Source organism: Phragmites australis, chromosome 9 (genome assembly GCF_958298935.1).
Source record: "Phragmites australis chromosome 9, lpPhrAust1.1, whole genome shotgun sequence".
In the NCBI taxonomy this organism is placed as follows: Eukaryota; Viridiplantae; Streptophyta; class Magnoliopsida; order Poales; family Poaceae; genus Phragmites; species Phragmites australis.
In genome coordinates, this window is record NC_084929.1 from 7,469,687 (window position 1) to 7,484,025 (window position 14,339).

At 47.2% G+C, this 14,339-nt stretch overlaps 2 protein-coding genes across 2 annotated transcripts; one reads left to right on the forward strand and one right to left on the reverse strand.

The window, feature by feature from the left end:
- Positions 1-1,468: 1,468 nt before the first annotated feature.
- LOC133928583 (ATP-dependent 6-phosphofructokinase 6-like) lies at positions 1,469-3,793 on the forward strand. The gene is made up of 4 exons (XM_062374993.1): positions 1,469-1,886; positions 2,006-2,052; positions 2,160-3,282; positions 3,378-3,793. Exons 1-4 carry the CDS (start codon positions 1,668-1,670, stop codon positions 3,603-3,605), a joined length of 1,617 nt encoding a protein of 538 aa, XP_062230977.1. The 5' UTR covers positions 1,469-1,667; the 3' UTR covers positions 3,606-3,793.
- A 68-nt stretch (positions 3,794-3,861) lies between these two features.
- Positions 3,862-4,227, reverse strand: LOC133927969 (uncharacterized). The gene has a single exon (XM_062374282.1). It carries the CDS (start codon positions 4,225-4,227, stop codon positions 3,862-3,864), a length of 366 nt encoding a protein of 121 aa, XP_062230266.1.
- Between the last annotated feature and the right edge of the window lie 10,112 nt (positions 4,228-14,339).

The window sequence follows — 14,339 nt, forward strand, 5'->3', positions numbered from 1 at the left end:
TACCCCGGTCAAAAGAATGGACGGGAAGGAGAGCATACGACACACGCGCCAGCATGCCCTTTTTTAAAGCTTCACCTTGACTTATTTTTAAAACATTAAATGACCGTGTCATATAATTTAAATTATATGATGAGTAAAGAATTAAAAAGAGAGAGGGAGTTAATGTGTTCCTTCTATGAGACATAAGCTAAGCACAAAATTCAACCCAAAAAATAAACTAAGAAATATATATATTAAGTGATCAATGCACATGCTCATATGTTCTATGAAACAAAGCAAATAAATATGAACCAATAGAAAAGTAACACATTTATAAGATACGGAAGAAACTTTATATTAGAGAGAGAATTTCTATACTAATGTACATATGAGGTGAAAGGGGATATATATGGCTCTAAGACCATCTCCAACAGCTACCTCAAATTTTCATCCTCAAAATACTATTACAGCATCCTCTATCCTCAACACTATAGCAGTACTGTATCACTGGATAGAGGATCTGTTGGAGATGGATTTCTAGTGCTACAGTATACCGCAAAAACACTGTAGCACTAGAATCCTCAAATTTGGAGACTCCGTTGGAGATGGCCTAAGACACCTTTGTATTGGGATTGATCTTAAGAGTTTGACACTTTGATGGGTCCCTTTAGAAAATTTACCACTTCGTTATATCTACGCATTAGTCTCACATGTCTGTGTGGCTTTAAGCGTGAAATTATTCGTAATGTGACAAATCCTAAAAATACTTGAGAAATATTATTTGTAAAGTTAGTTGACATTAGTAGTAATGTATACATAGACCGTTTGGTTTCAAATTGTAAGGAATTTTGGATTTACCAAATCTTGTTATTGATAAGGAAAACCATGCTATCAATGGTAGCTCTACGATACATAAGCAACTCCATCGGCTTATAAATACATGGTGTTTTGGATAATCTTTCAGTCAAAATTTTAAAACTTTGACTATCAAAATCTTTCAAAATAAATAGACAGCAAGCATAAAAATCATATGAGCAAAATTGTCTTGAAATGCACTTTCATTATATCATAATTTAATTGGATTTTATAACTATATTCAAAAAGAAAATAGCTGTCAAAATTATGTTTTGAAGACCGTGCCATTAATTCAAAACTTCAATTTTTTGCGACTTGAGTGAGTTATAACCAAACAATAATTGTAGCAAGGGTACAATGTTTTAATTATTGCTAATGCCACAATTTTCTAGTTACCATAGTCATTATTTTAGAATAGTTACCATTAAGGCATTGATGATTCAATGATTTTATCTAATTTGTCAAATTATTTCACGAAGAGGTTCCATGGGTCCAAATTATTTCTTTAAAGAGAATAAAAAACAGGGGAAGCTGAGAACCCGAGGGATGAAATCCACGCGTTCTCCGACTTCGCCGTTTTGTCCTGCCCGCGCTCGTCGTAAACGCAACCCTGCCTTGGCTCGGCTATATAAACCCTGCGGTCGATTACCCGCAGTCACACACCAATCACACCTCTCTCCCCGAGTCTGACAAGACCAAGAATTCAGCAGCGCTCCTCTCTCCCCGGCAATTCCCACGAATTCATTGTCATCGGTCAATCACAACTCCGATCGATCGGTGAATCCATCGGTCAATCGTCCCGGTCTTGTTTGCTTAAATAGTGTGCTGCGTCAATGGAGGCTGCCACCGTCATCGTCGTGCCGGCTCCGATGGTCACCACTCCACCGCCGCCGCAGCACAAGCTTCTTGAGCTTAAGGCTTCCTTTGCCCCCGCGGCGAAATTGTCGCCTGCGAGGAAGGCGAAGCCAACCAAGAAGAAGCTCGCCGGCGGCTGCGGCGGGTATGTCCTCGAGGACGTCCCGCACCTCACCGACTACCTCCCCGAGCTCAAGGTGAGTCCCGAATTCTTCTTGTGCTAGAATCGGTTTCTAATCCATCTTAGAAAACAAAAATTCTTTCACCAATTGGTTGCTTCTGCTCATGTGCTTAAATTTTTTTTGTTCGTCTGCAGAGCTTCCCGAATCCCCTGCAAGACCACCCGGCCTACTCTGTTGTCAAGTAAGCAATCCGAATCGAAATCCCATTCTCTTTCTCGTCTTCTATTCTTGCGCCAAATCCGATTCAAATATATCGATTTGCTCAACTGTGTTGTTCCGATCGCGCAGGCAGTACTTCGTGAACCCGGACGACACGGTGGCGAAGAAGATCGTTGTGCACAAGAGCAGCGCGCGGGGGACGCACTTCCGGCGCGCCGGCCCGCGGCAACGCGTCTACTTCCAGCCGGGCGAGGTGACAGCGGCCATCGTAACCTGCGGCGGGCTATGCCCGGGCCTCAACACCGTCATCCGCGAGCTCGTCTGCGGCCTCCACGACATGTACGGCGTCTCCAGCGTCTTCGGCATAGAGGGCGGATACAAGGGCTTCTACGCGCGCAACACCGTGGAGCTCACGCCGCGCTCCGTCAACGACATCCACAAGCGCGGCGGAACGGTGCTCGGCACGTCCCGCGGTGGGCAGGACACGGCCAAGATCGTCGACAGCATCCAGGACCGCGGCATCAACCAGGTGTACATCATCGGCGGCGACGGCTCGCAGAAGGGCGCGGCGTCGATCCACGAGGAGGTGCAGCGCCGCGGCCTCAAGTGTGCAGTGGTCGGCGTGCCCAAGACCATTGACAATGACATCGCCATCATCGACAAGTCGTTCGGGTTCGACACCGCCGTCGAGGAGGCGCAGCGCGCCATCAACGCCGCGCACGTCGAGGCCGAGAGCGCCGAGAACGGCATCGGCGTCGTCAAGCTCATGGGCCGGAACAGCGGCTTCATCGCCATGTACGCCACCCTGGCCAGCCGCGACGTCGATTGCTGCCTCATCCCGGAGTCGCCCTTCTACCTCGACGGCAAAGGTGGCCTCCTCGAATTCGTCGAGAAGCGCCTCCGAGACAACGGCCACATGGTCATTGTCGTGGCCGAGGGCGCCGGACAGGACCTCATCGCCAAGAGCATGCACTTCGCTGACATCCACGACGCCTCTGGAAACAAGCTACTCCTCGACGTCGGCCTCTGGCTTTCCCAGAAGATCAAGGAGCATTTTAAGAAGAAGCTCAACTTCCCCATCACCCTGAAGTACATAGACCCGACGTACATGATCCGTGCAGTGCCATCGAACGCCTCCGACAACGTCTACTGCTCGCTGTTGGCGCACAGCGCCCTCCACGGCGCCATGGCGGGGTACACCGGCTTCACCGTCGCGCCGGTGAACGGCAGGCATGCCTACATCCCCTTCTACGTAAGTCTCTCTCCAATCCAAGTGCCTTTCACCATAAATTGTTAAGCTTTCAACTCGCACTGACTTCAATCTTGGCGACCGATTGAAACGTGCAGAGGATCACCGAGAAGCAGAACAAGGTGGTGATCACCGACCGGATGTGGGCGCGGGTGCTGTGCTCGACGAACCAGCCGTGCTTCCTGAGCCACGAGGACGTCGAGAGAGCGCGGCAGGACGAGGAGGAGCCGCACGTGCCGCTCGTCGAGGGCGAGACGAACTCGCTGCTGGTCAAGAGCCCGCCGATGTGCAACGGCAATGGCTACCTCTGCAATGGCGTGGCCTGACCAATTCACATGTTGATGTAAAACTAAGGGTGGTTCAAGTTCAAATGTGGTTTTCTATTTCTATAGAGGTTCCTTCTGTTCATTCTTTGGTTTGATATACTAGAATGTATCGGCAAGAGGAGAATAACCGATTGTAATTAGCTACGTACTGTGTTGCATTAACGAAATCATGATACACATTCAAATCACAGCGTCCCCTTCTTTGATTCGATAATTTCTCCGCTCAACACACTGGCCTGAGTGGCCTTACATCCATCTACTGATGCTGAGGCTCAGGCTCAGGCGCTGGAACGATGTAACCAGCGCAATTAGACCCTGTGGCCAGGGCGTTCCCACATTTTTTTGCAACAATAGCCCACTTCCATAGCTCGATTTTCTCCTTCTCCTCCTGTGTAAACTCTGCGCAGATGTCTGCGACGTTCGCCTCTCTCACCTTCACGCAGCACGGGCCGCCATGTTTGGGCTTCCAAGGTTGACCGATATTTTTCGCTATGTTATGCTTACAGTTGTGCATTATGTCGTCTTTCAGGTCCTGCACCTGGTACGAGCACGAGGAAGAAGAGATGGCAGCGAAGACGATGAGGAGGCACAGGTACGCTCCTGCTGCTCTAGCACGGGCCATCTTGATCTCTTCTCGATCGTGATCGATGTGTGATGCAGGAGTTGGGCATTTCAGTGCTTCTTCTATATATAGGGGCTGTGCTGCCCTTTTTCTAATTATTGTTCACTGCTTTCAATATTTACATATTATCAAGGTATCCCATGGTAGCAGCAACGTATCATGAAGGGAGGATATGATACTTACCCGAACACATTTATTGATATGCAACGAGGATATATCTCATTTGTATAGCTGCTGCAGGAAACATTTATGCGACCCATAAATTGCTAATTGGTTGCGGCCATAGAAATACATGTTCAATCGGTACTTGACAAACTAGGATATGTCTCATATAGTAAGTTATGGTCCAAGATATACTACATGGCGTTTTGGATATTGTCTCATTTAGTAAGTTATTGATTGACAACTAGGATATGTTCTCATTTAATTGAGATGTGCAATCTGGCGTGTTATCGTATTGCTGTTGTAAGAAGAAGAAAAAGGTTACGGAACCAATTAATTTCTCACGTATTTCTTAGTAAATGTACTATATTTGTTAAATTGTTGTTAGAGTAGAAATATATATATATTCATTATTTATTAGAAAAATTAGGTTTTCAGCACCGAAGAACACCCCTTTTGAGAAATAGCACCGAAAGATTCAGGTTTACTTTAAGAGCATCAAAAGTCCGCACCGCTTAGTTTTAACCACCCCACCCCCAATCATCGATCACCTATATCAAGAACCAATCACAAGAAGGTGTGCTAAACAAATGCACGATAAGGTGAACACTAACTTAAGCTATGTATTAGATTTATATGAATCGGTCATGTTTCCCATCTCTTCTTTTTGATTGAAATTAGGTGCAAATAGGGATGGCATTCAGACCGTTGGTTCGGGTCCTCATAGGTCTGGTGGGTCGGGTGTGAAAAAAAGTGCGGCTCGGGGGTAGGTTGATGATTTTGCCTTTCGCTGGTTTTTCTCTCATTTGTCTTTCGCTTCTCTTTCCACCACCAATACCCCACTTATAGCACGTGGTCCGGCCACAATGTAGAAGAGCAAATCTTCATTAGGATTGGGAGCGATTAGCACAGGGGAAAGAAAGATACCTCTACAAATTTTTGAATACCTCTTCTGTGATGCACGTTTGCCTGATCTTCTGAAGATAATATGATAAGTTGATTGGTGGAGTTTTGACATTGATGATCCAAAGGCTCTGACCAATACAGATCGAGAACCCTCGCAACCACTACACCACTACTCCGTGGTTATCAACCGTGCCAAGACGCGGTTGACCTCGCTAAGAAGGCTTTCCTACAAGCTAATTGAGAACACAAGTAAGAATAGGTAGATGCAATTTCAATATTGCTAATTACCAATGAAGTTCTCGAGTTGGGGTTCCACAAACCAAACAAACGGTGAAACTGTATAAAACAGAATAATCTAAGCAAAACCTGAGCCTAAAATACGACGGCTAATGTGTCTATATAGGGGGGATGTGAGGAGATCGACCTAGGGTTGTGCAGCCATGGAAAGATGTGTACACAACCTGGACTCCGACCCTAACACGATTACAAGACTCAACTAGGTCCAAAACCGTGGCACATCATCTTATTTCTTTGACTCTGACTAAACTATAAGAAATATTTGGTCAAGCTCATATCCATTAGAAATGGCTCGTTATAAGCTTTCTAGAATATCCAAGATTGCCTAAAACGGACTTTGTATGAGAGAGTTATGCACGTTTTACTGACGTGTTGTTCTGTGACTTGACCACGACCACGACTTCAACCATGATCATGACAAGAGCTCAGCCTTGAGTCTGAGTAGACTTATCCTTTCAGGGGTGATGTCCGGGTAAAGTTGTAGTGCTTCTCCCATATTCCTAAGCAATAAAACATCACAAGAATTTAGTAGGAATCCATCCAATGAAGCATGAACAGTGAGAAACGAGTTCATGGTGGTCTAATTATCGTGCACGTGCTCTTTTAATTAGACCCTATATGATTTGAGGATTATTGGCGATATTGATTGTATCTGAAGGAGCCATGGGCTCATCATCATACCTCTTTTGATCATTCAAACTTGTCATATTATCTTAGTAACTTGAAGAAGGGAAGTCCTCGATCTCTAAGCCGGAAAATAAATCAGCTAAGAGTTGTTATGCATCCAGTTAATCTCTAAACTTCTTGCACTGACTTGGGAGGTTGCATCTCTTTAGTAGCTTTGATCTTCTTGGGATTGACATCTATTCCCCGGTAGGACCCGAGGTATCTGAGCAGTTTCCCCACGTTGACTCCAAACAAGCACTTCTATGGGTTCAGCATGACTCAATTCTTGCATAGGTTGTTGAACATTTTTTGTTGGTCAAAGATGAGATCTTCCTTGTTTTTGGTTTTGACGATGAGATCATCGATGTAGGCATCGACATTCCAGCTGATCTAATCATGGAGTGTTATCTGCATTCCTCATTGGTATGTGGCACCAGCATTCTTCAATCCGAAGGGCATTTTAACATGGCAATATACTCCAAATGGAGTGATAAAGGAGGTCTTCTCCTCATCTTCTGGATGCATGTTAATCTGGTGATAACCGGAGTAGGCATTGAGAAGGCTTAAATAGTCACAGCTAGAGGTTGAGTAAACTATTTGATCTATTCATGGCATAGGTGCAGTCAACCATTTGTAGAAGAAGGATCCTCTTAGTGATTGTAGATTTAAAGTGGTCAACACCCTGTTGATGGTTGGGAGATGGTAAGACCGTCGCTCCATTAAGGATCGGAAGAGGTGTGCTCATCTAGAACTGACCATTGCCTGCATCCAGAGCCGAAGGACTTATCAGGGGTAACCTCTGCTAGAGGAAGTGTCCAGATCCATCATGGATGTATTATCGGATTTTCTGAATTGGTGTCTTGACAATCCATGTTGTCAGAAACTGCGGGGATTGATCTCGTCTTACTGTGAATCGTACATTCACAGTTGTCTTGGCAACCGAGTGGTTCGATCTCGATGCCATAATCTTGGTGCATTGATCCATAAATTGACTTACCTCATCGCTTGAATCGTCACTGGAAAGTTCATCATCGAAATTCACCCCATCAATCATTGGCTCGCTAGGAAGAGGGGTAAAGTTATCGTAGAACCCCTCATCTAAAAAATTGGTTCTCAGTGAAGGCTTGGGTGATACCGATGGCATTGTCTATTTAGATTCTTCAACGCCTATTGTCATGATCCCCACGGACAGCGCCAGCTATCGACGATTTGAAGAAAGGGGGGTTTTATACAGGTTCGGGCCTCCTTAAGGATAAACCCTACATCATGTTTATCTTATATTGATCTGAGCCTATTACAAGAGGGTATGTGGCTATCCTAGATGGATCTAGTCTTAGTTGATGACTTGCTTGGCTTCGGGTGTCTTCTAGTTTGTCGAAAGGTTTGAGCAACTTTTTCAACTTCTATTGGCCTATCCTGCGCAGGCCCCCTGGCTCCGTATATATGGGGGTGGCGTACATCCTTCGGAGTCCTCATTCTCATTCTTGCAGATAAACTTTCCTATTTATGGGATGTCTTGGTATCTACGGGTATTTTCTTTTCACCTAGAGATCCCCTTCCTGGAGATAGAAATATGCTTAGGAATTGCGATAAACCTTGGGGTGTCGAGATATGGTAACTATCCTTTATTCAACGTCAATTGTGCACTATCACTACTACAAAACACCAATTTGTGACCCTCTATTACTATCAGATCTTTTCATGAACAGACAATGATAATTCATCTAAAAAGTACCGGTAGTGATAATAAAGAGAGTATCACTGTCGGTTCATGTTTTGAGCTGATAGTGATAATGGTTTGTATCTCATCTTAAAAAATTATATCTTTTTCATACGAAGTCCGATGAAGATAATTTTATTTGTAAATTGTAGCTCTCAACGAGATCTACAACTTTGCAGTTGACAACTTTTTCATTTGAAGCTATCTAAATGTCCAAATCTAGTGCAAAACAATTTTGACATCCATAACTTACCGAGCTCGACTCCTTTCATCATGGTTCACTCATGGGAGTACCTAGCATTCCTAAACTGGATGAAAAAGGAAACATTTGTACTATAATCGTGAAATGATAATATATACAATGTTTAACCACTAAAGAATGATTAATATATTGTATATGTAATGCTCTCCTCTGACTTTCTCTGACTTTCATATGGGCCAACTCAGCTCCAAGTTGGATGAAATATGGAATGATACAAAAATAGAACTTAGGCAAATGATCTTTTCTAACGGTAATAATTACATGGTGAAACGATAATGTATGTAACACTTAAGTTGGTTCATATTGAAGTAGGAAAATTAAGTGTCGGTTTGTATGTTTTTGGTGAGATATTCAAAAATTTATAAAATATGCATACCAAGTCAGATGGGAAAAATATTTTTACGACAACTGTAGCTCTCCACAAGATCTACAACTTTGTAGTTGATAAATTTTTTATTTAAAATCATTTTGATGCTCGAATAATCGTCAAAATTTTCGAACAATAAGTGCCCAAAGGAAAAGAAATATCTCATTGCTCTTAGCAGTAGTGGTATGTGAGATGATAAGGAGGCTTCACCCGAGGTGAGAGGTCATGGATTCGACTTTCACGAACCACACGTGTGTATATTTCGTACGAAAAATCGTGTGATTTGTGACTTCTCACCTTGCACTTGTAGTGTGTGGTCTGGGTGGGATTTTTTTTTATTTTTTCAGCTAAAAAAAACTTTATTCAACAGTGATAATCGGTGACTATCGCTGTGGATTTTATAGTATCAGTTGAAAATCAATAGTAATGTCAGTTATAAACCGACATTGATAGAGTGTTTTTAACAGTGTAGGAAGTTAAGTACGGGTTAGCCAAATAATATTTAATCAAGATATTTATAAAAGTATGAGGAAATAGGATACGTTTTAGCACCTTCCGCCGCCGCTTCTTGCTCGCCGCTGGCCATATCGGGTGTGCCGCTTAGATGCTCATCCGCACATGCATGAGCTCAGTAAGCATCGCATGCATGAGCTCAGTAAGCATCGCATGCATTCCCATGTTTCACCGCCACCTCTGGCGAGCCACCGACATCAATCTAGTGATTTCTAGGGCCATGGGTCCCACCAGCAGCTTCCCCCTGTCATGTAGTATCCCATCATGGCTGCTACGGTTTTACTATCTCCATTGTGGTTCTCGGTGAAGAGCCACCAAGAGCCAAACAAAACAGTTGCAGAAATTTAGAGGGGATCGGCTTACAGTAACTGCAATCCAAACCCTAATAATGATCTTCCACCTGTGCACAAAGAATGGATCAGAAGACGAGGATCCATGGCAGGAATCCCAGTTGTGCACCCAGGAAATCATTCCCTGATCACACTTTTTCCTCACTTCCGCAAAGATCGACACCAAGTTCTTCAGTAAGAACCAGATGGGATCGCCATCTCGGTATCTCCAGAGGAAACCGTCAAAAAAAATTTGGATGAAAGAAACCCTCGAATTTGAAACAACACAATACCAGTTTTCTCGCACAGGGGATGACACCCCAAGCCTTAACTAGAAGCCAACCATGTTGCTGACCTGCAAGAAACGTTCAACAGCCTCTGGGCCGCTGGCGTGCGGCTGAACCTAGAGAAATGCATATTTGGCGCTAGGGGTGGAAAGATGCTAGGATATCTCGTTTTCCGAAGAGCCATCAAGGCCAATCCGGGCAAGATTCGTGCCATCGCAGAAATGTCGCCTCCCACCAATCCGAAAGAAGTACAACGCCTGGCCGGCCGCCTCGCCGCCCTCAGCCGCTTCCTCGCAAAATCTGTTGAGCACAGCCTCCCCTTCTTCAAAATGTTGAGGGGCTTCGGACCATTTAGCTGGACGCTGGAATGCCAAGCGGCATTTGAGGCCCTAAAAGCACACCTTTCCCACCTCATAACACTTGCAATGCCCCTCCCCAGCGAAGGACTACTCCTATACTTACCCGTCTCTGCGTCTGCCGTTAGTGCCACCTTGGTACGGGAGGAAAAGAGTAACGGTCGCTCCGCTCAAAGGGCTATATACTATGTCTTGGAGGCCTTAGCCGAGGCCAAGAGACGCTACACCGAGCTCGAAAAAATAGCCTACACCCTGCTGATGGCCTCACGTAAGCTCCGGCACTACTTCCTTGCCTACGACATCACTGTCCCAACCTCGTACCCACTTGGCGACATGTTTCACAATAGGGAGGTGACGACGCGCATCGGCAAGTGGGCAACAGAGTTAGCCCCCTTTGTGGTAAGGTTTGTGGCCTGCACCGCCATAAAATCCTAAATCTTGGTAGACTTCATCACTGAATGGACTCTAGCACCGACTAAACCCACCACTACACCCTCCCAAGACATCTGGACTATCTACACTGACGGAGCATACTGCTCCATGGGCATCTGAGTCGGCGCGGTCCTCATCTCTCCCACAGGCCAGCAGGTCCAATACGCTACTCGCCTGGATTTAAAGATGACCAACAATATAGCCGAATACGAGGCCATCCTCTTAGAACTCCGAAAGGCCCGAGCCTTAGGGGCAGCTAGAGTCATCATCTATACCAACTCTCAGATCGTCGCCGGTCACGTCAACAAGAACTTCCAAGTTCGGCATCCAGACATGACAACATACCTCGAGGCCATTTGCAAGGCTGAGGCACACTTCCGCGGCATATCAATACGAAGCATACCGCGGGCGGACAACAGTAAGACAGACACCCTGGCAAAGGCCGTAGCCATGGGTAAAGGCCCACCGATAGGCACCTTCCTCGAGACCCTACACCAGCCGACCACTAGAGCTCTTGACGAAACGGCCGCTGCCATCCTCCCCATCGAAGTCACGGACTGGAGGGCTCCCCTCCTATCCTTCCTGAGAGAAACAGAAGAACCGGATGATCCGATTGCACTCCGTTGCATTCAGCATCGCCCCAGGGGCTACCGTCTCATAAATGGCACCCTTTACAAGACAGGTATCTGCACTCCCCTCCTTCGCTGCATTACTAAACAAGAAGGAGCCAACCTCCTTTGGGAGATACATGAAGGCCTTTGCAGCAATCATCTGGCGCCTCGTGCCCTAGCCGGTAAGGCACTTCGCCAGGGGCTCCATTGGCCTACGATCATGTCCGATGCAGAAGACCTCGTCCGCACCTACCAAGGATGCCAATGGATGGGACGCCGAAGCCACCGACCTCCAAATCCCTTGCAACCAATCACCCCCGTCTAGCCCCTGGCTTGTTGGGTTATGGACCTCATCAGTCCATTTCCCCGTGCCAAAGGCAATCTTCAGTATGCGGTGGTGGCATTGGAGTACTTCTCCAAATGGGTTAAGGCCGAACCCCTCACTGCAATCACGTCAAAAAATGTCCAGAAATTCTTCTGGAAGAACATAATCTGCCACTTCGGCGTCCCACGACAGCTCATGATGGACAACAGCACACAATTCGACTCCGGGCCTTTCAGACAATTCTGCAATGATCTCGGCATCGAATTATGCTTCGCAGCAGTTCGACACCATCAGTCCAATGGGGTCGTCGAAAGGGCCAACGGCAACATCCTCACTGGTCTAAATCACCGCCTCATCAGCTGAGCTCAAGGCCTATGGGTTGAGGAACTTCCCAAGGTTTTGTGGTCCCTCTGCACCACTGTCACGCGGGCCATCGGGTTCACACCCTTCCACCTCTTGTATGGAGACGAGGCCATGACCCCCACCGAGGTCAAGGGCTCCTCACTCAGGGTACAACTTCCACAAACTGACGGAGCAAGGGAGCTCTCCCTCGACCGTACCGAAGGCACGCGGCTCCATGCCATTCAGAATCTCGATCACTACATCAAGAAAACTAAGGTCTGGTACGATCCAAGGGTTGCGCCGTGAAACTTCAAACCCGGCAAACTAGTACTTCGACATGCCCTAGCTCCGGGAAAGCTGCGCAACAAATGGGAAGGCTCATACCTGGTCCTTAAGTCTAACAGGCTTGACTCCTACCACCTGGTCGATACAGAAGGGACCCCCCATGAACACAGTTGGAATGTGGAGACCCTCCAAAAGTACTATGTGTAGGGGGCCCTAGGCTCAGTCCTCTCCGAAGGAACCAAAAAAAACCACAAAGACCCTCCAGCATCTTGAAGGCATAAACCTCAGTGCTGGACAGGTATTTCGTCCGCCATCTTTAAGGTCTCGCTAACCTACATGGCGGATAGGCAAAGACCTCTCCAGCATCTTGAAGGCATAAGGCTCCGTGCGGGACAAGCATTCCGTCCGCCATCTTTAAGGTCTTGCTAACCTACGTGGTGGATAGGCAAAGACCGCTCCAGCATCTTGAAGGCATAATCCTCCGTGCTGGACAGGTATTTTGTCTGCCATATTTAAGGTCTAGCTAACCTACGTGGTGGATAGGCAAATACTGCTCCGGCATCTTGAAGACCTAAGTCTCCGTGCTGGACAGGCATTCTGTCCTTCATCCTTTGGGCCTAGCAAACCTAAAATGATGGATAGGCAAAGACCGCTCCAGCATCTTGAAGGTAGTGCCTTCATATCGGACAGGCATAACTCCCTCCGTCATTTCTAAGGCCTGGCTAACCTAACATGGCAGAGGGATAACCCCCCGGCACCGGCACGACTAAAAGTCTCCATGCCAAAATCACCTAACCCTTTCGATATCTTGAAAACCTAAAACTCCGAGCTCCCCACTCCCACCTACTACAATGCAATGCCCCTCGAATCTCGCACGCCGTGGCCACTAAGCAGCCGCAGGATGCGAAGGGGCTGGGATAAGGGGCACAGGCGAAGCATCGATGCGATCAATCATAAAAAAACAGAGAGAGAAAGAAACAAAACAACAAGCTAACACAACTCAAGTTGTACATACATAATATACAAAGAGTCTTTGCATATAGCTAGCCGCTGTACATCAAATCTATGCCCAACAAAGTTGCTAGCCTGCTACGCCTCCTATAGCACTACGGGAAGATGAGGGTGCCCGACCGCCATGCCTCCCGGGAACACCACGGGACCTAGAGAGTCGTCCTCGATAACTACGCATAGGAGGCCGATGCGAGCCCCCTCCGTGAAAAGAGCTACTGCCCAAAACGGAGACTTGGCCTCGGGAAGATGAAGGATCCACCTGGAAATGATACGAGTCAAAAGCCGAGAAGTTTAGCTCTTCCTCCTCCTGCCCCTCCGGTGAGGCCTCCGCGGCCTGTACCTCCTCCACCTTCACCTCGTCCAGGATAGACTCAAGAATTTCCAAAGGCACTCTTCCGTCAGAACCCCGGGGAAGGACAAAGCGTTGTAGGAAGCGTGAGCCGGCAACCTCCCGGGCTGTTTGGGCTGCACACCAGTCATCCCTTGCAACAAAATATACATCCGGAGCAGAAACAAGGGGATCCTTGGCTCGACCTTGACCAAGACATCGTTGGCCACCTGCGGATCAATACGCCCCTCGGAATCATGGGGCATAACGAAATGACTCCACCATCGAATGGATGGAGTAGCCCTTGATGCTCCTGAAGCACTCAATCCCTCCCCAGAGGCACTATCCAAGATACGGAAGAGGCCTCCTCCGTCCTCGAGCTGCCATACCTATACACACAGATCGGACTCCAATTAAACTCAAAGGCACAAACATTCCAGAAAAAACACAGGCAAACTATAGGAAGAAAGGCGTGGTTCCATAAAATAAGGAAAAGATTATATACACGAAGCAGAGGGGGGTAGTCAACATGCTAAAATGTGGCCCCCCTCGGGAAAGGAAAGAAAACAAAAGACAGCCCGCGGCAGAGCTACACCTCTGGGGCATCCACGCACGGCTCCGGCGGGGCAACAATGCCAGACGAAGAACCTCCAGAGGGCCGCGAAGCGCCCGTAGACTCCAGGTGAAGGACCGCCCGCCCAACGAAGAACCCAGGCAAAGGCCCCCCGAGGCACCCAGAGTCCCCTGACCGGCCATGTAGCGCAACGTCACGCTCCGGCCATGCTTCGCCCATACACCACGGCGGAAGCTCTCTAGGGGTGCATGAATCTCCACCGGAGGTGCCTCTGGCCAAAAGCCCTCAACAACAGAGTCCAACACCTGCTACTCCAGTGCTTCGAGGGGACCAATCCCT

Coding starts and splice junctions, on each gene's coding strand:
- LOC133927969 (XM_062374282.1), bottom strand. CDS start 4,227: ATGGCCCGTGCTAGAGCAGCAGGAGCGTACCTGTGCCTCCTCATCGTC.
- LOC133928583 (XM_062374993.1), top strand. CDS start 1,668: ATGGAGGCTGCCACCGTCATCGTCGTGCCGGCTCCGATGGTCACCACT. Junction 2,053..2,159: donor CCGGCCTACTCTGTTGTCAA/GTAAGCAATCCG, acceptor CCGATCGCGCAG/GCAGTACTTCGTGAACCCGG. Junction 3,283..3,377: donor ATGCCTACATCCCCTTCTAC/GTAAGTCTCTCT, acceptor TGAAACGTGCAG/AGGATCACCGAGAAGCAGAA.